The 22,136-nt window shown below is 41.1% G+C and overlaps 1 protein-coding gene across 1 annotated transcript in view; it reads left to right on the forward strand.

Moving 5' to 3' along the window:
* LOC128647173 (hippocampus abundant transcript 1 protein) overlaps window positions 1-22,136 on the forward strand; it is a 250,063-nt gene that overhangs the window by 112,581 nt on the left and 115,346 nt on the right. Inside the window, exon 6 of the mRNA XM_053699958.1 lies at window positions 17,626-17,844. Within this exon, the coding sequence (XP_053555933.1) occupies window positions 17,626-17,844 (219 nt within the window). The remainder of the gene's footprint in view (window positions 1-17,625; window positions 17,845-22,136) is intronic.

Raw genomic sequence — 22,136 nt, forward strand, 5'->3', positions numbered from 1 at the left:
GCATGAGGTACAATATTTTGGGCAAAATTATCATTTTAATCGCGTTTAGTTTACCTAACCAGGAGAGAAATGTATTATTCCAGTCCCTGAGTAGGGAGTCAATCTGTAATGAGAGCGCTTTATAATTTAATGTTAGTGTTTCTTGAGTGAATGGGGAAATATGTACTCCTAGGTATTTAATTGCTTTCTCCTGGTTTCTAAAGTCAAATTGTTGGTGTATGTTTTGTATGGTCCTGGGTGAAAGGTGTACGCTTAATAGTTCCGACTTTGCAACGTTTATTTTAAAATTTGAATAAAGTCCGTAAATGTGTAGTATTTGCATTAACGTGGGGATGGATGATTCGGGATTAGTGAGGGTAACTAATATGTCATCCGCATAGAGTGTTATTTTATATTCCGTGTCGCCTATTTTATGGCCTGTAATGGCTGTATTATTTCTGACATAGGAAGCTAGTATTTCCATCGATAGAGCAAAGAGCAAAGGGGAGAGCGGGCATCCCTGTCTGGTTCCATTTGAGATTTGAAAAGTGTCCGAGATAGCATCGTTTAATTCTAGCCTGTGGGGTGTTATATAGTGCAAATATCTTCCCTATTAAGTCTTGGTCAAAACCAAACCTAAGGAGAGTTTGTCTCAGAAAAAGCCAATCTAACCTATCAAAGGCCTTCTCCGCATCCATAGATATGAATGCGGAGGGAACCTTCCAGTGATATGCATATTCCATAAGGGTTAATATTTTGGATGTATTATCCCTGGTCTCTCGAGTGGGGATAAAACCTGCCTGATTCATATGGACAATAGAGGGAAGAAACCTATTGATTCGGGTTGCAAAGATCTTAGCATATAATTTGACATCTACATTAAGTAGAGAGATTGGCCTAAAGTTTGCTGGTGTGTTAGGTGGTTTGCCTGGTTTAGGTAATATAGTAATATGAGCTTCCAGCATTGATGGAGGGAATGGATTGGTTTCAGAGACCTCATTGAAAAGAAAGGTAAGGTGTGGAGATAGGTCAGAGTAGTATCTAGCTGAGAGGCCATCGGGTCCTGGGCTTTTCCCATTAGGTAAAGATGTTATAGCTGACTGTAGCTCTTGCAGTGAAATTGATTGTTTTAGATCTTTTAGTTGCTCTTGTGTGATTGTTGGGACTTTGCAAGCTGCAATATAGGAAGAAAGGCTTTGGATATGAGCCTCATGGGGAGATGCTTTTGTTGTATTATAAAGGTTATTATAATCATGAAAAGTGCGTAGTATATCTTGTGTTGTGACTGCAGGGGATTTGTGATGTGGGCGTTGTATTTCATAGATATAGGATTTGAACCGTTTTTTTTTTTAATGCGCGAGCCAAAAGTTTACCTGCTCTATTGCTTTCATAATAGAATAAGCTATTTGTCTTTCTGCGTCGTGTCTGATATTCTATGTCTAAGAAATTGTCTAGCGCCGCTCGTGCTGATTGATATTCTTGAGCTATAATAGTATCAGTTGGGTCTAGTTTTAATTTATGATCTAATCGCAAAAGGGTGTCAGAGAGATCTTTATACTGCTGGCGTGAATGGCGCTGGGCTTGGGCTTTCAATTTTATTAGTTCCCCCCGAATGACACATTTATGCGCATCCCAAATCTTAAAGTGGTCTTCTATAGAATTAGTGTTAATTGTGAAGTATTCAGATATAAGGGAGGCAAGTTTGGTGACGCGAATAGGGTCACTCAGGAGGGTTTCATCTAATTTCCATATATATGGCTCTGTGGGAATTTCTGGCCACGAAAATTTTAATTTGACCGCTGAATGATCAGACCAAAATGTGGGGGAGATGTCGCAGCTGTGTACAAAGGGGAGGCTTTTTTGGTTTGTAAATATGTAGTCAAGTCTGCTATATGTTTTGTTCGGGTGTGAGAAGAATGTGTAGTCCCTTTTATCACTATGTATTAGACGCCATGTGTCATATAGGGTTAGATCTTTTAGATTTTTCCACAAATATGTGGTAATTTTCTTTGAGACCGAAACATTGGGATTGGAACTATCTTTTATTGGCTGAAGAGGGAGGTTGAAATCTCCAGCCAGAAACACCGGACCAGTTGCTAAATCCAGTATTTTCTTGAATACAGTTCGGAAAAAAGGCAACTGTTTGCCGTTTGGGGCATATATGTTCACTAATGTTATAGGACGTCCGTACAACCGTCCTGTCAGTCCTAGAAATCTACCGTCACGGTCTCTGTCTATACGGGTCACCGAAAAAGGTAGGTCCTTTTTAATTAATATACTAACTCCTGCTTTCTTGTTGGGCCCAGAGCTATGAAAAACTAAGTTATATGTTTTCCCAAAATATTTTGGTTCTTTTTTTAATTGAAAGTGTGTCTCTTGCAAAAACACTATATCTACTTGTCTCTTGGCTAGATCTGAAAGGGCTTTAGAGCGTTTGGATGGCGAATTTAACCCCTTGGCATTTTGTGTTAAAAGGGTCAGATGATGTTTAGTGTTACCTTTAAATTGTTTCATATCTACCTACTTGTGGCGTAGAGATTATCAGGAGTGCAGCATGGTACCTGGTAAAAAGTATGAGAAGTATCACTAAGTGAAATCCATTTCCTAAAAGATAGATAACGTCAGTACAAATACAAAAAACAATATTAACAATAAACACATAAAAAGATAAACTAAAAGGATATTTTGGGTTAGGATTCATGTCTCTCGTCCTAATATAGGGCATACTGAGAGTGTTTAATGGGGGTACGAACTAGGAGCCCTGTTAACATTTCTATGAGAATGTCACATAGTCTGGTAGTAAGGTAAGATAGATGGAACATTCTAAGATATCTATAACTACCTGTTTTTAAGGGGGGATGGAGGGGTTGTGCAGTAATATAGCATCATGGAAAATTATGAGCATTATAGCATTTTCTAAAAAAAGGGGGATTTTCCTCCATGTAGCTGCCATACTTCTATTATGGTGGAGATAGGTTTGTGGGACCTTATACGTAATAGCAGACTAATAGCTAACTAAAGATAAATTAAGCGAAACTTTAAATATTCAAAACAAACATGGATATTCAAAACAAATACAGATAAATCACTTGCAGCTATGTAGCAACCCCAGCCTATGGGAATGAAAGTCCACTTCTCTTAAAATAGGTTAGCAAGATTGTCTCAAGTGGATGAGCCGGACTTGGTTGGTGAGGCTGTCGCAGCTTTGCCCTTCTTTGCGACAACCGTATGCCAGCTAGATATCACCTCTCTAGGCCGTTTGTTGGGAGGTTGCAGAGAGCTATTCACAGCCAGAGGCTCAACAGGGTCAAGTACCAAGGATGAACAGAAGTCTGGAATGTTCTCCGGGGATCTGCAGATTAATCTAGTGTTGTTCCTGAGGACCCATATCTGTGCCGGAAATCCCCATCTGTATGGGATCTTTTTGTTTCGGAGCAGCGTTGTTAGTTGCGAAAATTTCTTCTTTCTTCTTTGCAAGGTCTCGTAGGATAAGTCCTGATAAAACTGGAGTACAGTTCCTCTAAATCTTATCGGCTGGTTCTTGCGGGACTGATTTAGTATCATTTCTTTGTCTAAGAAACGTTTGAATCTAATAATGATGTCCCTTGGTGGGGCTGTATCAGGGGGTTTAGGGCGCAGGGCGCGGTGTGCTCTCACCCATTGTATGTCTGTTGTGTGGGATGTCTCTTTCACATGCTGGAACAGGGCTGGCATATAGACCGGGAAGTCTCGTGGCAATACATCCTCAGGGACTCCCCTGATTCTTAGATTCTTCCGCCTACTGCGGTTTTCCAAATCTTCCAGCTTTTCTTGGAGACCTTGAATAATTTCTTGTTGCGTTGAAACTTGTTCAGTTAAAGTGCTAACATCCCCCTTGAGCTGTTCATGGTTGGTTTCCAGCGATTCCATCTGAAACCCTAGAGTATGGATGTCTTGTTACAGCACTGCCATTTCCTCTCTTATACACATTCAAACTATGTCCGCTATGTCTTGTTTAGATGGTAAATTATTCAGTAGAGATGCTGAAAGCTGTGTTTCTGGGAGTGGTTGCGATGTATTAGATTGAGAGTTAGCTTTAGGAGACTGCTCATTCCGACTCATCTCAACATGTGAGGTCTCTGCTGGGTCAGATGTGTGTAAAAAGGAAGTCATTGTGAGAGTTTTAATAGGGGTACTTTTGACCGTTTTTTCTGTTCTGACAGTACGTCTTGCTGCCATTTCTGCTACAAACACTATAAAAGTGAAGATATTGATGCACTATAAAGTGAAGAAGTAAAACAGCGAGTTAACTGGACTGCAGTGAATGGATTCAATGTCGTTTTGGGGTTACATAGGACCCACTGTGTGGCTGATTTAATATCGCTATGAAGTTTGCTTTAAAGTCCACTTTGCTTTAAACCTTGCATGGTTAATTATTCCATTAGTCTCATTCCTTGCATATAAAGGGCTGCAGAGTGCGAGATCAGAAGAAAGCTGTTACTGTCCGTTATGCGCACTATGTAGGGTTCAATAAGTGTGTTTCCTTGGTCAGTCTCCAATTTTAAGTACACATCCCATCAGTGAGCCCTGTCAGCAAATTATATTTATATCTCTATCTGCCCCAGCTGTCTGTCATTGTACGGGAGATTTCAGTAAGTTAATGCGGGCCGCGTGGTTATACACATACTCTCACCTCTCGTTCTTGTCGAGCAGTAGTACCCGGTTTCCAGAGAGCAGAGGTGCAAGCTGGTCCACCATGTCACTGGCCTTAGTGAGATCGCCCGGTGGTTGTGCCGTATCCGTTGGTCTGAGTTTGCTGGTGCAGACTTTGCCTCGGAGATGGTGGTAGGTCCGTAGCACTTCCGGTTTCGGCAATGGCGCAGCTCGTTAAGGAGCTTTAGAAAACTATCGGTAAATAAGCGATCGCTGCTCACATTGCAGGCAAAGAGGGTTCAGTCTTGGCAGCAGGGGTTCACACGGCTATATTAATCTTCTATTATTAGAAATAAGAGCATTATACCAGATTTCAGCTCTTAATACAGGGCTCAGTTCACAGAGCTCCGGGTTTACACTGCTCTCATGGCAGCTTCCGGCTCCGCCCCTGACGGACAGATTTTTGAGGTAAGTTCCTATTCCTTTCCCTGTTTTGATATAGGAGAATTTGGCACTTTGACAGTTAATTCTGTCTTAATGTACAATCCGCCTTCTAGGTTAACGGTTTATTGTATGGCAGTTTTGCAGGCACTGGGGATGTTTGGAGGCTCAGTTTATTATGTTTTCACTTTGGTGTACATGTTTTTTGTTTGTGTATTAATGGCTTCCGGGACGTTTGTTAGGCCATACCCACAATAGGTGGGCTTATCTGAGATAGCAAGGATGTTTTTGGCGCCCTTTTAGCTGTTTCCTGTTGTTCCTGGATGTTGCAGCTCTGTTGCATAGCTCCTCAGAGGTGGATCAGCATTCTCTGAGGTGCGGCTGTATGGGGGTCCGGATCATTTTCTGACTTTGCTTCCGGCAGCAAAGAGGTCAGGTAGGCATCTCAGCAGAGCTTGCTGAGGGGTAGAGGTTGCCTGTTGTTTTTTTGTGGGGCTGCTACTCTGTTTATATTTAAGCTTCTGTCTGAATTTCAGGGACTATAATATTTGTGTTACTTTTTGCATTCATTTTGTGAAAAATTGTTGCTGCAAGATTTATTGTGCAGTTTATTTAAGGTTTTTCTAGTTAAAAAAAATAAAATAATAAAAAAATAAATAAAAAAAGTCAATTTTTTTTTTATTAAAGGGACACTGAACCCACATTTTTTCTATTGTGATTCAGATAGAGCATGCAATTTTAATTAGCTTTCTAATTTACTCCTATTATCAAATTATTTTCATTCTCTTGGTATCGTTATTTGAAATGCAAGAATGTAAAATTAGATGATGGCCTATTTTTGGTGAACACACTGTGTTGTTCTTGCTGATTGGTGGGTAAATTCACCTACCAATAAACAAGTGCTTTCCATGATTCTAAACCAAAAAAATAGCTTAGATGCCTTCTTTTTCAAATAAAGAAAGGAAGAGAACGAAGAAAAATTGATAATAGGAGTAAATTAGAAAATTGCATGCTCTATCTGAATAACGAAAGAAAAAATTTGGGTTCAGTGTCCCTGCACCCTATAGTTTCTCCTTTTTCTCCTAACCGTCGGTCGAATGACTGGGGGGCGGAGCCTGAGGGGAGCTATATGGACAGCTCTGCTGTGTGCTCTCTTTGCCACTTCCTGTAGGGATTGAGAATATCCCACAAGTAAGGATGAATCCATGGACTGGATACACCGTAAGAGAAAGTAATTTATCAGGTAAGCATAAATTCTGTTTTTCCCCCTTCTCCAATTTTTAATAAGATGTTTCCTATTGCTGATTCTTTTAAAGGGACAGTATACTATTTTAAAATTGTTTTTCCCTTAATGTGTTTCCAATTACCTTTTTACCAGCTGCAGAGCATAAAATGTATGAGATTTGTTTTTTAAGGCTTATTTGTGTGTATGAATTAGCTGATTTTTTGTTTTGAAGCCACAACCTAATACAATGGGTTTAGCTTGTAGGTATAATCAGATCTCATTACTTTATCACATTGTGTACATATACCTGCTTCTTTATCTTATATCTGTCTATAAACCAATTACCAATACTTGTAGAGAACAATCGAAAATTAACATTTTATTACCTTATCTCTTCTGTAACCCATTGGGAGTGTAATTTCTTCTACTGGCTGTGTTAACCCAGCTAGGCCTTGAGGCCAAAAACTTTTAGGATGGGTGGGAATAGCACAGGCTAAATAAACTAATTCATATCCCAATATAAGGGTAATGGAAATACTTGTAAACAATTTAATACACTCCAGCAGGTAAAGTAGATCATTGCGAACAAATTAAAGGGGAGAACATTTTTGAGTAAACTGTCCCTTTAAGGAATCTTGGCAGATGGTTCCTAAGGTGGAGGGAGCAGTTTCCACTCTGACCAAGAGGACCACTATTCCTATTGAAGATAGCTGTTCCTTTAAAGATCCTATGGATAAGAAGTTGGAAGCTTTGCTTAAAAAGATTTATGTTCACCAGGGGTATCAATGGCAACCGGCTGCATGTATTGCTACGGTTACAAGTGCGGCGGCGGCATATTGGTTTGATGCATTGTCTGATTCTATTCAGCAAGATACTCCTCTTGAAGAAATTCAAGATAGAATCAAGGCTTTGAAGTTGGCCTTTTCCTTTATTGCAGGTGCTTCTCTACAGGTCATCAAGTTGGGAGCTAAAATTTCTGGTTTTGCCATTTTAGCTGGCAGAGCTTTATGGTTAAAATCCTGGTCTGTGGATGTGTCCTCTAAGTCTAAGCTTTTGTCTATTCCTTACAAGGGTAAGACCTTGTTTGGGCCAGGTTTGGCTGAAATTATTTCTGATATTACGGGAGGGAAGGGGCATTCTCTTCCTCAGGATAAAAGAAATAAACAGAAGGGTCGGCAGAGTAATTTTTGTTCCTTTCGTAACTTCTCTGGTAAATCTTCCTCTTCTTCCTCCAAGCAGGAACAGTCCAAGCCATCTTGGAAGTCAAATCAGTCTTGGAATAAGGGGAAGCAGTCCAGGAAGCATCTGCCCCTGATCTTTAAATGGATCTTGTGGGGGGAAGACTCTCTTTCCTCGATCAAGCTTGGGTTTGAGATGTTCAGGATCCCTGGGTGGTAGATATCGTGTCCCAGGGTTACAAACTGGAGTTCAAGAATTTTCCTCCCAGAGGCAGGTTTCTTCTCTCCAGGTTATCTGTAAACCAGATAAAAGGAGAGGCGTTCTTACGTTGTGTTCTGAATCTTTCCGACGTGGGAGTGATAGTTCCTGTATCAGTTCAGGAATAGGGTCTGGGTTTTTATTCTAATCTCTTCGTCGTTCCCAAAAAGGAAGGAACTTTCAGACCTATTTTAGCTCTCAAGAGTGTAAACAAGTTTCTCAGGGTTCCGTCTTTCAAGATGGAAACTATTTGTTCCATTCTTCCTTTGGTTCAGGAAGTTCAGTTCATGACCACTGTGGATCTAAAGGATGCATATCTGTATATTCTCATTCACAGAGATTATCACAGGTGCCTAAGATTTGCATTTCTAAACAAACATTTTCAGTTTTTAGCTCTTCCTTTTGGTCTGGCAACAGCTCTCAGAATTTTTTCAAAGGTCCTGGGAGCATTGTTGGCGGTGCTTCAATTGAAGATTGTTGCAATGGCTCCTTATCTGGACAACATTCTAGTTCAGGCTACCATCTTTTCAACTAGCAAACTCCCACACAGAGTTGTTTTCTTTTCTGCGCTCCCACGGTTGGAAGGTGAATTTAGGAAAAAGTTCCTTAAAGGGACACTGAACCCAAATTTTTTCTTTCGTGATTCAGATAAAGCATGCAATTTTAAGCAACTTTCTAATTTACTCCTGTTATCAATTTTTCTTTGTTCTCTTGCTATCTTTATTTGAAAAAGAAGGCATCTAAACTATTTCTCCAACATAGGTGTGTCCGGTCCACGGCGTCATCCTTACTTGTGGGATATTCTCTTCCCCAACAGGAAATGGCAAAGAGCCCAGCAAAGCTGGTCACATGATCCCTCCTAGGCTCCGCCTTCCCCAGTCATTCTCTTTGCCGTTGTACAGGCAACATCTCCACGGAGATGGCTTAGAGTTTTTTGGTGTTTAACTGTAGTTTTTATTATTCAATCAAGAGTTTGTTATTTTAAAATAGTGCTGGTATGTACTATTTACTCTGAAACAGAAAGGTGATGAAGATTTCTGTTTGTAAGAGGAAAATGATTTTAGCAACCGTTACTAAAATCGATGGCTGTTTCCACACAGGACTGTTGAGAGGAATTAACTTCAGTTGGGGGAAACAGTGAGCAGACTTTTGCTGCTTGAGGTATGACACATTTCTAACAAGACGATGTAATGCTGGAAGCTGTCATTTTCCCTATGGGATCCGGTAAGCCATTTTTATTACATAAGAAAAAAAAAAGGGCTTCACAAGGGCTTTTAAGACTGTAGACATTTTCTGGGCTAAAACGATTGATATATAAGCACATTTTAATACTTCATAGCTTTGAGGAATTATTTTATTCTTGGGAATTATGTAAAATAACCGGCAGGCACTGTATTGGACACCTTATTCTCTAGGGGCTTTCCCTAATCATAGGCAGAGCCTCATTTTCGCGCCTCTATTGCGCACTTGTTTTTGGGAAGCATGACATGCAGATGCATGTGTGAGGAGCTCTGATACATAGAAAAGACTTTCTGAAGGCGTCATTTGGTATCGTATTCCCCTTTGGGCTTGGTTGGGTCTCAGCAAAGCAGATACCAGGGACTGTAAAGGGGTTAAATATAAAAACGGCTCCGGTTCCGTTATTTTAAGAGTTAAAGCTTTCAAATTTGGCGTGCAATACTTTTAAGGCTTTAAGACACTGTGGTGAAATTTTGGTGAATTTTGAACAATTCCTTCATACTTTTTCACATTTGCAGTAATAAAGTGTGTTCAGTTTAAAATTTAAAGCGACAGTAACGGTTTTATTTTAAAACGTTTTTTGTACTTTGTTATCAAGTTTATGCCTGTTTAACATGTCTGAACTACCAGATAGACTGTGTTCTGTATGTGGGGAAGCCAAGGTTCCTTCTCATTTAAATAGATGTGATTTATGTGACACAAAATTTAGAGAAAATGATGCCCAAGATGATTCCTCAAGTGAGGGGAGTAAGCATGGTACTGCATCATCCCCTCCTTCGTCTACACCAGTCTTGCCCACACAGGAGGCCCCTAGTACATCTAGTGCGCCAATACTCCTTACTATGCAACAATTAACGGCTGTAATGGATAATTCTATCAAAAACATTTTAGCCAAAATGCCCACTTATCAGTGAAAGCGCGACTGCTCTGTTTTAGAAAATACTGAAGAGCATGAGGACGCTGATGATATTGGTTCTGAAGTGCCCCTACACCAATCTGAGGGGGCCAGGGAGGTTTTGTCTGAGGGAGAAATTTCAGATTCAGGGAAAATTTCTCAACAAGCTGAACCTGATGTAATTACATTCAAATTTAAGTTGGAACATCTCCGCGCCCTGCTTAAGGAGGTGTTATCTACTCTGGATGATTGTGAGAATTTGGTCATTCCAGAGAAATTATGTAAAATGGACAAGTTCCTAGAGGTCCCGGGGCCCCGGGGCCCCCCGAAGCTTTTCCTATACCCAAGCGGGTGGCGGACATTGTAAACAAAGAATGGGAAAGGCCCGGCATACCTTTCGTTCCTCCCCCTATATTTAAGAAATTGTTTCCTATGGTCGACCCCAGAAAGGACTTATGGCAGACAGTCCCCAAGGTCGAGGGGGCGGTTTCTACTCTAAACAAACGCACCACTATACCCATAGAAGATAGTTGTGCTTTCAAAGATCCTATGGATAAAAAATTAGAGGGTTTGCTTAAAAAGATGTTTGTTCAGCAAGGTTACCTTCTACAACCAATTTCATGCATTGTTCCTGTCACTACAGCAGCGTGTTTCTGGTTCGATGAACTAGAAAAGGCGCTCAATAAAGATTCTTCTTATGAGGAGATTTTGGACAGAATTCATGCTCTCAAATTGGCTAACTCTTTCACCCTAGGCGCCACTTTGCAATTGGCTAGATTAGCGGCGAAAAATTCTGGGTTTGCTATTGTGGCGCGCAGAGCGCTTTGGCTAAAATCTTGGTCAGCGGATGCGTCTTCCAAGAACAAATTGCTTAACATTCCTTTCAAGGGGAAAACGCTGTTTGGCCCTGACTTGAAAGAGATTATTTCTGATATCACTGGGGGCAAGGGCCACGCCCTTCCTCAGGATAGGTCTTTCAAGGCCAAAAATAAACCTAATTTTCGTCCCTTTCGCAGAAACGGACCAGCCCCAAGTGCTACGTCCTCTAAGCAAGAGGGTAATACTTCTCAAGCCAAGCCAGCCTGGAGGCCAATGCAAGGCTGGAACAAAGGTAAGCAGGCCAAGAAACCTGCCACTGCTACCAAGACAGCATGAGATGTTGGCCCCCGATCCGGGACCGGATCTGGTGGGGGGCAGACTCTCTCTCTTCGCTCAGGCTTGGGCAAGAGATGTTCTGGATCCTTGGGCGCTAGAAATAGTCTCCCAAGGTTATCTTCTGGAATTCAAGGGGCTTCCCCCGAGGGGGAGGTTCCACAGGTCTCAATTGTCTTCAGACCACATAAAAAAACAGGCATTCTTACATTGTGTAGAAGACCTGTTAAAAATGGGAGTGATTCATCCTGTTCCATTAGGAGAACAAGGGATGGGGTTCTACTCCAATCTGTTCGTAGTTCCCAAAAAAGAGGGAACATTCAGACCAATCTTAGATCTCAAGATCCTAAACAAGTTTCTCAAGGTTCCATCGTTCAAAATGGAAACCATTCGAACAATTCTTCCTTCCATCCAGGAAGGTCAATTCATGACCACGGTGGATTTAAAGGATGCGTATCTACATATTCCTATCCACAAGGAACATCATCGGTTCCTAAGGTTCGCATTTCTGGACAAGCATTACCAGTTTGTGGCACTTCCGTTCGGATTAGCCACTGCTCCAAGAATTTTCACAAAGGTGCTAGGGTCCCTTCTAGCGGTGCTAAGACCAAGGGGCATTGCAGTAGTACCTTACTTGGACGACATTCTGATTCAAGCGTCGTCCCTTCCACAAGCAAAGGCTCACACGGACATTGTCCTGGCCTTTCTCAGATCTCACGGGTGGAAAGTGAACGTAGAAAAAAGTTCTCTATCTCCGTCAACAAGGGTTCCCTTCTTGGGAACAATAATAGACTCCTTAGAAATGAGGATTTTTCTGACAGAGGCCAGAAAATCAAAACTTCTAAACTCTTGTCAAATACTTCATTCTGTTCCTCTTCCTTCCATAGCGCAGTGCATGGAAGTAATAGGTTTGATGGTAGCGGCAATGGACATAGTTCCTTTTGCGCGAATTCATCTAAGACCATTACAACTGTGCATGCTCAGTCAGTGGAATGGGGATTATACAGACTTGTCTCCGACGATACAAGTAGATCAGAGGACCAGAGATTCACTCCGTTGGTGGCTGTCCCTGGACAACCTGTCACAGGGGATGAGCTTCCAGCAGACCAGAGTGGGTCATTGTCACGACCGACGCCAGTCTGGTGGGCTGGGGCGCGGTCTGGGGACCCCTGAAAGCTCAGGGTCTTTGGTCTCGGGAAGAATCTCTTCTCCCGATAAATATTCTGAAACTGAGAGCGATATTCAATGCTCTCAAGGCTTGGCCTCAGCTAGCAAAGGCCAAATTCATACGGTTTCAATCAGACAACATGACGACTGTTGCGTACATCAACCATCAGGGGGGAACAAGGAGTTCCCTGGCGATGGAAGAAGTGACCAAAATCATTCAATGGGCGGAGACTCACTCCTGCCACTTGTCTGCAATCCACATCCCAGGAGTGGAAAATTGGGAAGCGGATTTTCTGAGTCGTCAGACATTTCATCCGGGGGAGTGGGAACTCCATCCGGAAATCTTTGCCCAAATTACTCAGTTGTGGGGCATTCCAGACATGGATCTGATGGCCTCTCGTCAGAACTTCAAGGTTCCTTGCTACGGGTCCAGATCCAGGGATCCCAAGGCGACTCTAGTAGATGCACTAGTAGCACCTTGGACCTTCAAACTAGCTTATGTATTCCCGCCGTTTCCTCTCATCCCCAGGCTGGTAGCCAGGATCAATCAGGAGAGGGCATCGGTGATCTTGATAGCTCCTGCGTGGCCACGCAGGACTTGGTATGCAGACCTGGTGAATATGTCATCGGCTCCACCATGGAAGCTACCTTTGAGACGGGACCTTCTTGTTCAAGGTCCGTTCGAACATCCGAATCTGGTCTCACTCCAACTGACTGCTTGGAGATTGAACGCTTGATCTTATCAAAGCGAGGGTTCTCAGATTCTGTCATTGATACTCTTGTTCAGGCCAGAAAGCCTGTAACTAGAAAAATCTACCACAAAATATGGAAAAAATATATCTGTTGGTGTGAATCTAAAGGATTCCCTTGGGACAAGATAAAAATTCCTAGGATTCTATCCTTTCTTCAAGAAGGTTTGGAGAAAGGATTATCTGCAAGTTCCTTGAAGGGACAGATTTCTGCCTTGTCTGTGTTACTTCACAAAAAGCTGGCAGCTGTGCCAGATGTTCAAGCCTTTGTTCAGGCTCTGGTTAGAATCAAGCCTGTTTACAAACCTTTGACTCCTCCTTGGAGTCTCAATTTAGTTCTTTCAGTTCTTCAGGGGGTTCCGTTTGAACCCTTACATTCCGTTGATATTAAGTTATTATCTTGGAAAGTTTTGTTTTTGGTTGCAATTTCTTCTGCTAGAAGAGTTTCAGAATTATCTGCTCTGCAGTGTTCTCCTCCTTATCTGGTGTTCCATGCAGATAAGGTGGTTTTGCGTACTAAACCTGGTTTTCTTCCGAAAGTTGTTTCTAACAAAAACATTAACCAGGAGATAGTCGTGCCTTCTTTGTGTCCGAATCCAGTTTCAAAGAAGGAACGTTTGTTGCACAATTTGGACGTAGTTCGTGCTCTAAAATTCTATTTAGATGCTACAAAGGATTTTAGACAAACATCTTCCTTGTTTGTTGTTTATTCTGGTAAAAGGAGAGGTCAAAAAGCAACTTCTACCTCTCTCTCTTTTTGGCTTAAAAGCATCATCAGATTGGCTTACGAGACTGCCGGACGGCAGCCTCCTGAAAGAATCACAGCTCATTCCACTAGGGCTGTGGCTTCCACATGGGCCTTCAAGAACGAGGCTTCTGTTGATCAGATATGTAAGGCAGCGACTTGGTCTTCACTGCACACTTTTACTAAATTTTACAAATTTGATACTTTTGCTTCTTCTGAGGCTATTTTTGGGAGAAAGGTTTTGCAAGCCGTGGTGCCTTCCATCTAGGTGACCTGATTTGCTCCCTCCCTTCATCCGTGTCCTAAAGCTTTGGTATTGGTTCCCACAAGTAAGGATGACGCCGTGGACCGGACACACCTATGTTGGAGAAAACAGAATTTATGTTTACCTGATAAATTACTTTCTCCAACGGTGTGTCCGGTCCACGGCCCGCCCTGGTTTTTTAATCAGGTCTGATAATTTATTTTCTTTAACTACAGTCACCACGGTATCATATGATTTCTCCTATGCAAATATTCCTCCTTTACGTCGGTCGAATGACTGGGGAAGGCGGAGCCTAGGAGGGATCATGTGACCAGCTTTGCTGGGCTCTTTGCCATTTCCTGTTGGGGAAGAGAATATCCCACAAGTAAGGATGACGCCGTGGACCGGACACACCGTTGGAGAAAGTAATTTATCAGGTAAACATAAATTCTGTTTTTTTGATCAGAACACTGGACAGCACTTGTTAAATTAATCCACCAATCCGCAAGAACAACCCATGTTGTTCACCAAAAATGGGCCGGCATCTAAACTTGCATTCTTGCTTTTCAAATAAAGATACCAAGAGAACGAAGAAAATTTGATAATAGGAGTAAATTAGATAGTTGCTTAAAATTGCATGCTCTATCTGAATCCCGAAAGAATAAAATTGGGTTCAGTGTCCCTTTAATTTCAGCTACAAGAGTGGTATTTTTGGGGACCATTATAGATTCTCTAGAGATGAAGATTTTTATGACAGAAGCAAGAAAGTCAAAGATTTTCAATACGTGTCTTGTTCTTCAGTCCCTTCCTCAGCCGTCAGTGGCTTATTGCATGGAGGTTATTGGTCTGATGGTTTCAGTCATGGACATCATTAAGTTTGCTCGGTTCCATCTCAGACCTCTGCAATTATGCTTGCTCAGGCAGTGGAACGGGGATTATGCGGATCTATCCTCAAAGATTGTTCTAGATCAGATGTCCAGAGATTCTCTTCTATGGTGGTTGTCTCAGGATCTTCTCTCTCAGGGAACTTGCTTTATCAGACCTGCCTGGGTGATTGTAACCACGGATGCCAGTTTGCTGGGCTGGGGTTCATTACGGGCTCAGGGTCTATGGACTCGGGAGGAGTCGGTTCTTCCAATAAATGTTTTGGAACTGAGAGCAATTTTCAATGCTCTTCTAGCCTGGCCTCAGCTAGCTTCAACCCATTTAATAAGGTTTCAGTTGGACAACATAATGTCAGTGGCTTACATCAATCACCAGGGAGGAACTGGGAGTTCCTTGGCCATGACAGAGGTAGCCAAGATTATTCAGTGGGCGGAGATTCACAACTGTTATCTGTTTGCTATCCACATTCCAGGGGTGGACAATTGGGAAGCGGATTTTCTGAGCAGACAGACTTTTCATCCGGGGGAGTGGGAACTTCATCCAGAGGTATTTCCAGCTTGATTCTCAGTTGGGGGCAGCCGGAGTAGGATCTCATGGCATCTTGTCAGAATGCCAAGCTCCCGAGGTACGGGTCGAGGTCAAAGGATCCTCAGGCTGTTCTGATAGATGCTCTGGCAGTTCCTTGGACTTTCATTTTGGCATATGTGTTCCCTCTGTTTGCTCTTCTTCCTTGGGTCATTGCTCGGGTCAAACAAGAGAGGGCATCGATGATTCTCATTGCTCCAGCGTGGTCTCGCAGAATCTGGTTTGCATATCTGGTGGAGATGTCTTCTCTTCCACCTTGGCGTCTTCCATTAAGGAAGGTCCTTCTTCTGCAGGGTCCCTTCCTTCATCCAAATCTCGTTTCTCTGAAGCTGACTGCTTGGAGATTGAACGCTTGATTCTTTCTAAGCGTGGTTTTTCTGAGTCAGTCATTGAGACTGTGATTCAGGCTCGTAAGCCTGTGACTAGGAAGATTTATTATAAGACTTGGCGTAAATATTTGTATTGGTGTGAATCCAAAGGCTACTCGTGGAGTAGAGTTAGGATTCCTATGATTTAGTTTTTTCTCCAGGAGGGTTTGCAGAAAGGTTCATCTGCTAGTACTCTGAAGGCTCAAATTTCTGCTTTATCTATTTTATTGCACTAGCGCCTGACGGATGTGCCAGATGTTCATTCTTTTTGTCAGGGTTAGGTTAGAATTCGGTCTGTGTTGAAGTCTACTACTCCACCTTGGAGTCTTAATTTGGTTCTTAGAGTCCTTCAACAGGCTCTGTTTGAACCTATGCATTCTTTGGATATTAAGATGTTATCTTGGAAGGTTTTGTTTCTGCTGGCTATTTCTTCGGCTCAAAGAGTTTCGGAGCTTTCAGCCTTACAGTATAAATCGCTTTTTCTTATTTTTCACTCTGATAAGGTAGTTCTGCGTACTGCCTTGGGTTTTCTTCCCAAGGTTGTTTCTGATAAGAATATTAATCAAGAGTTTGTTGTTCCTTCTTTGTGTCCTAATCCTTCTTCACATAAGGAGCGTTTGTTGCACAACCTGGATGTGGTTTGTGCATTTAAATATTATTTGCAGGCGACTAAGTATTTTCGCCAGTCTTCTTCTTTATTTGTTGTCTTTTCTGTGAAGCGTAAGGGTAAGAAAGCGACGGCTACTTCTCTTTCTTGTTGGTTGAAGAGTGTTATTCACTTGGCATATGAGATTGCTGGTCAGCAGCCTCCTGAGAGAATCACGGCTCATTCCACAAGGGCTGTTTCATCTTCTTGGGCTTTCAAAAATGGAGCTTCTGTAGATCAGCTTTGCAAGGCTACGACTTGGTCATCTTTGCATACTTTTTCTAAATTTTACAAATTTGATACTTTTGCTTCAGCAGAGGCTTCTTTTGGGAGAAAGGTTCTTTAAGCAGTGGTGCCTTCAGTTTAGATTAACTGTCTTATCCCTCCCTTATCATCCGTGTCCTTTAGCTTGGTTATTGGTTCCCAACAGTAATTAAGATGATCAGTGGAATCACTGTCATTAGAAAGAAAACATAATTTATTCTTACCTGTTAAATTTTTTTATTTCTTGACACAGTGAGTCCACGGCCCGCCCTGTTTTTCAGACAGTTTTGCTTTTCTATAAACTTCAGGCACCACTGAACCTTAGATTACTTCCTTTCTCCTTTCCCTTTGGTCGAATGACTGGGGATTGTCGGTAGGGGGAGTGGTATTTAACACCCTTTGCTGTGGTGCTCTTTGCCTCCTCCTGCTGGTCAGGAGTCATATTCCCAACAGTAATTAAGATGATCCGTGGACTCACCGTGTCAAGAAAGAAAGAAATGTATCAGGTAAGAATAAATTGTTTTTCAGTTCATTATATGCTCAGTTTGCCACTTTTTCTTGAAAACTTGACTTGTGGCGTTCTTTGCAATACAGGAGTAATTTTTTTCTGTCAGCTAATTGGGAATAAATTGATGCTCCTACCAGGACTTTTTTTTTTCTATATTGTTCTTAATCTAGTGTTAAAAGTAAAAACCTTTATTTGTTTCTTAAACATAAATACTCATAAGGAATATTAACTGCTTTACTGGGTTAGTAAAGACCAAAATAAACAAGTTCTCTTGCCCTTATTACCTAACTGATGTTTTGTCTTGTTGCCGCAGGCAATGATTGACTTTTTAAAAGTTTTCAGTTAAAAAAATAAACTTCCTGCTTTAAATAATAGTTGTTGTTCTTAACAGAGTCAAGTTGGAATAATGGAAATTTATTAAAATGTAATGCATTCCCAATTTTAATTCATGTTTTGTTTTTCAGGTATCTGCTACATTTGCAGCAAGTTTGGTAACCAGCCCTGCAATTGGTGCTTATCTCTCTGCTTTCTATGGCGACAATCTTGTTGTCCTTGTGGCTACTGTGGTTGCACTGTTAGACATCTGTTTCATTTTGTTGGCTGTCCCAGAATCTTTGCGAGAGAAAATGAGACCAGCTTCCTGGGGAGCACAGATTTCATGGGAGCAAGCTGACCCATTTGCAGTAAGATACCTACCATTCTACAGAAACTCTCTATATTGTGCATTTATTTGTGGGTAATATTTACTGTATAGTTGGGTATTAGCATAGAAGTGATGTAAAAACTGGCTATTTAAAATCTATACACACATGAGTTGAAAACAAGTGTCTCCTAAAATATATTTTCTTTGTGCCTTTATAATGATTCCATTACCCTGAAAATATCCTGTTCTTTTAGTATTTACTGTAAGGTATTTCTTATTGTTATGACAATCAGCTGGAAGGAGACTATTTTAAAAGAAGATGATTCCTGCTTTCAAATGATCTTTGTTTAGGTATTGTTAGTGGCAACATAGGGGATTCCCTACCCCCTTTGATATCCATATGCCTATGGTTGTGTCAGACTATTGTTTTGCTAATCTGGTAACCACTTGGGCTGTGAATTTCTTGTTTTTGAAGTGCTTGTTTTGGGGCGCGTAGGTTCCTTTTAAAACCCAGAGTGTCATAAAAGTGATTGCAATGTCAATGCTAGTCACCTAACACTTTTGTCATGTGAGGGTTATTTTGTGATTTTGTTTAATGTATGCTTTTTCAGAGAATATGGTCTTTGTAAACACTGCCCCCCATGCGGTGAATAAACTAGGTCATTACCATTTTTATAACAGTCACCTAATGATGACTGGTATGAAAACTTGCCTTGGAAAGAATAGGTTCACCTCTCTCTAAAACTGAAGTCTCATACCTCTGTGTTTTATGGGCAGATAGATCCCCTTTCCCTTATCGGACACTACACATAAACAGGGGCTCTAAAAGCAACACTTACCTTTATCGGACACTGCACAGATGCGGAATAGGGCCATTGGTGCTGAATTAGGTGATCACCATTACCTGGTTTATAGTGGGGTAAGCAATAATCATTTTTAAAGGTGATGATTAGCGACATGCTAGGCAGATAAGTAACCCCACATTTAAAAGAGGAAGCTACCCTTTCAAATTAGTGGCCACGTGTTCCTCTAGCACAAACAGGGGAAAGAGGGTTCGAGGCTCTTCATTGAAAGGGGGGCCTCCCAAGAAGACATGTTCTCCGTAAACTGACTTTAGTTCCTACTATTTACAGAAATGAAGAGTCCTACTACATGTTATATGTTTTTAATCTATATGTTTTAAATCTATTACTCGTATGTCTTCATTACATATTGTACTTTTTACAAGAACCATAGTAAGAGTTTTTACATGTGCAAATGATTGCTATTTGTTATACAAGCATCTAACATTTTATGTTAGATTTTTAGAAACTTTACAGTGAGAAGCAAAACTAAAAAGTAAAACAATGTATTTTGTGGTTAGATATTTTATGTTTCCACTATCTTGGACTTTTTGCAGAGCATGCGTAAAGAGACAATTATTATCTTCTAATGTTTAATTGCAAACTTTCATTGTAAAAGTAGAATAATTGATTAGTAACCTGTTCTGTCCTGGCTAGTAATTTTTATATCCGGTATGTCTGCATCTGAGAGTAAATGTGTATACACACACATTAGAAGTGTTAGTCCAGTGATTTAGTTGCCACAAATTCAAAGCTATTGTATTTTTTTTTCCTCTCTCCTTTGGGTCTGAAGCAATAATGGTCAGTGTGACAATGATGCAAAGAGTTTCTAGTACGAGGAAAGGGAGCTTTTTAGGTGAAGTATAGTGAGAATAGCTGCAATGAAATCTGGATGGACAGAGCCTGTGTAAGCACATTCAAAACCACAGATTGACATATAGACAAATGCAATAACCATCTGCACAAAAATATGTACATTCTGGGAAGAATGTATTTATTAAATGACTATGTATAAAAAGTTGAAAATAAGAGGAACCAGATAAAGGAGACAAGTGTAATTTAGAGAACACCTTGTATGGAAAAAACAGTTGAAATGAAAATAACATTTTTTTATTTTATGTAAAATATCATAACACTATAGATTCTGGACTGAATGTAACATTTTACAAAAACTACGTATATGTCACTACCATTTTGTTATATTTACATGGAATATACTCCATTTCTCTTACTTGGTGTATTCAGTCCACGGCTTCATCCTTACTTGTGGGATATTCTCAATCCCTACAGGAAGTGGCAAAGAGAGCACACAGCAAAGCTGTCCATATAGCTCCCCTCAGGCTCCGCCCCCCCAGTCATTCTCTTTGCCGCTCTAACAAGTAGCATCTCCACGGGAGGGTAAAGAGTATGTGGTGTTAGATTTGTAGTTTTTATTTCTTCAATCAAGACTTTGTTATTTTAAAATAGTGCCGGTTTGTACTATTTACTCTGAGACAGAAAGTGATGAAGATTTCTGCTGAGAGGAAAAAGATTTTAGCATGTAACTAAAATCCATGGCTGTTCCCACACAGGACTGTTGAGTACAGGAAAACTTCAGTTGGGGGGAACAGTTTGCAGGCTTATACTGCTTAAGGTATGTTCAGTCATTTTTTCTAACAAGACCTGGTAGTGCTAGAAGACTGACAGATATCCCATGAGGGAAGGTAAGCCATTTTCTGAGACACAGTATAGAATGATGGCTTCAGTTAAGGGCTTTAATACTGGTAGACACTGTAATGGGCTAAATCGATTACTTTATTAGGGTAATCTTATGTTTATTAAGCGTTTTTAAACGATTGGAAACACTTTTGGGGACTTTTTTTACGCCTGGCATATTATAAGACAGCTAATTTGACTCAGGAAGGCCCCATAACTCTGGAGAAGGAAGGAGGAGGGCCTCATTTCTCCAACATAGGTGTGTCCGGTCCACGGCGTCATCCTTACTTGTGGGATATTCTCTTCCCCAACAGGAAATGGCAAAGAGCCCAGCAAAGCTGGTCACATGATCCCTCCTAGGCTCCGCCTACCCCAGTCATTCTCTTTGCCGTTGTACAGGCAACATCTCCACGGAGATGGCTTAGAGTTTTTTAGTGTTTAACTGTAGTTTTTATTATTCAATCAAGAGTTTGTTATTTTGAAATAGTGCTGGTATGTACTATTTACTCAGGAACAGAAAAGAGATGAAGATTTCTGTTTGTATGAGGAAAATGATTTTAGCAACCGTAACTAAAATCCATGGCTGTTCCACACAGGACTGTTGAGAGCTATTAACTTCAGTTGGGGGAACAGTATGCAGTCTCTTGCTGCTTGAGGTATGACACATTCTAACAAGACGATGTAATGCTGGAAGCTGTCATTTTCCCTATGGGATCCGGTAAGCCATGTTTATTACGATCATAAATAAGGGCTTCACAAGGGCTTATTAAGACTGTAGACTTTTCTGGGCTAAATCGATTCATTATTAACACATATTTAGCCTTGAGGAATCATTTTATCTGGGTATTTCTCCAACATAGGTGTGTCCGGTCCACGGCGTCATCCTTACTTGTGGGATATTCTCTTCCCCAACAGGAAATGGCAAAGAGCCCAGCAAAGCTGGTCACATGATCCCTCCTAGGCTCCGCCTACCCCAGTCATTCTCTTTGCCGTTGTACAGGCAACATCTCCACGGAGATGGCTTAGAGTTTTTTAGTGTTTAACTGTAGTTTTTTATTATTCAATCAAGAGTTTGTTATTTTGAAATAGTGCTGGTATGTACTATTTACTCAGAAACAGAAAAGAGATGAAGATTTCTGTTTGTATGAGGAAAATGATTTTAGCAACCGTAACTAAAATCCATGGCTGTTCCACACAGGACTGTTGAGAGCAATTAACTTCAGTTGGGGGAACAGTGTGCAGTCTCTTGCTGCTTGAGGTATGACACATTCTAACAAGACGATGTAATGCTGGAAGCTGTCATTTTCCCTATGGGATCCGGTAAGCCATATTTATTACGATCGTAAATAAGGGCTTCACAAGGGCTTATTTAGACTGTAGACTTTTCTGGGCTAAATCGATTCATTATTAACACATATTTAGCCTTGAGGAATCATTTTATCTGGGTATTTTGATATAATAATATCGGCAGGCACTGTATTAGACACCTTATTTCTTAGGGGCTTTCCCAAAGCATAAGCAGAGTCTCATTTTCGCGCCGGTGTGGCGCACTTGTTTTTGAGAGGCATGGCATGCAGTCGCATGTGAGAGGAGCTCTGATACTTAGAAAAGACTTTCTGAAGGCGTCATTTGGTATCGTATTCCCCTTTGGGTTTGGTTGGGTCTCAGCAAAGCAGATACCAGGGACTGTAAAGGGGTTAAAGCTTAAAACGGCTCCGGTTCCGTTATTTTAAGGGTTAAAGCTTCCAAATTTGGTGTGCAATATTTTTAAGGCTTTAAGACACTGTGGTGAAAA

Source organism: Bombina bombina, chromosome 2, assembly GCF_027579735.1.
Source record: "Bombina bombina isolate aBomBom1 chromosome 2, aBomBom1.pri, whole genome shotgun sequence".
Lineage (NCBI taxonomy): Eukaryota > Metazoa > Chordata > Amphibia > Anura > Bombinatoridae > Bombina > Bombina bombina.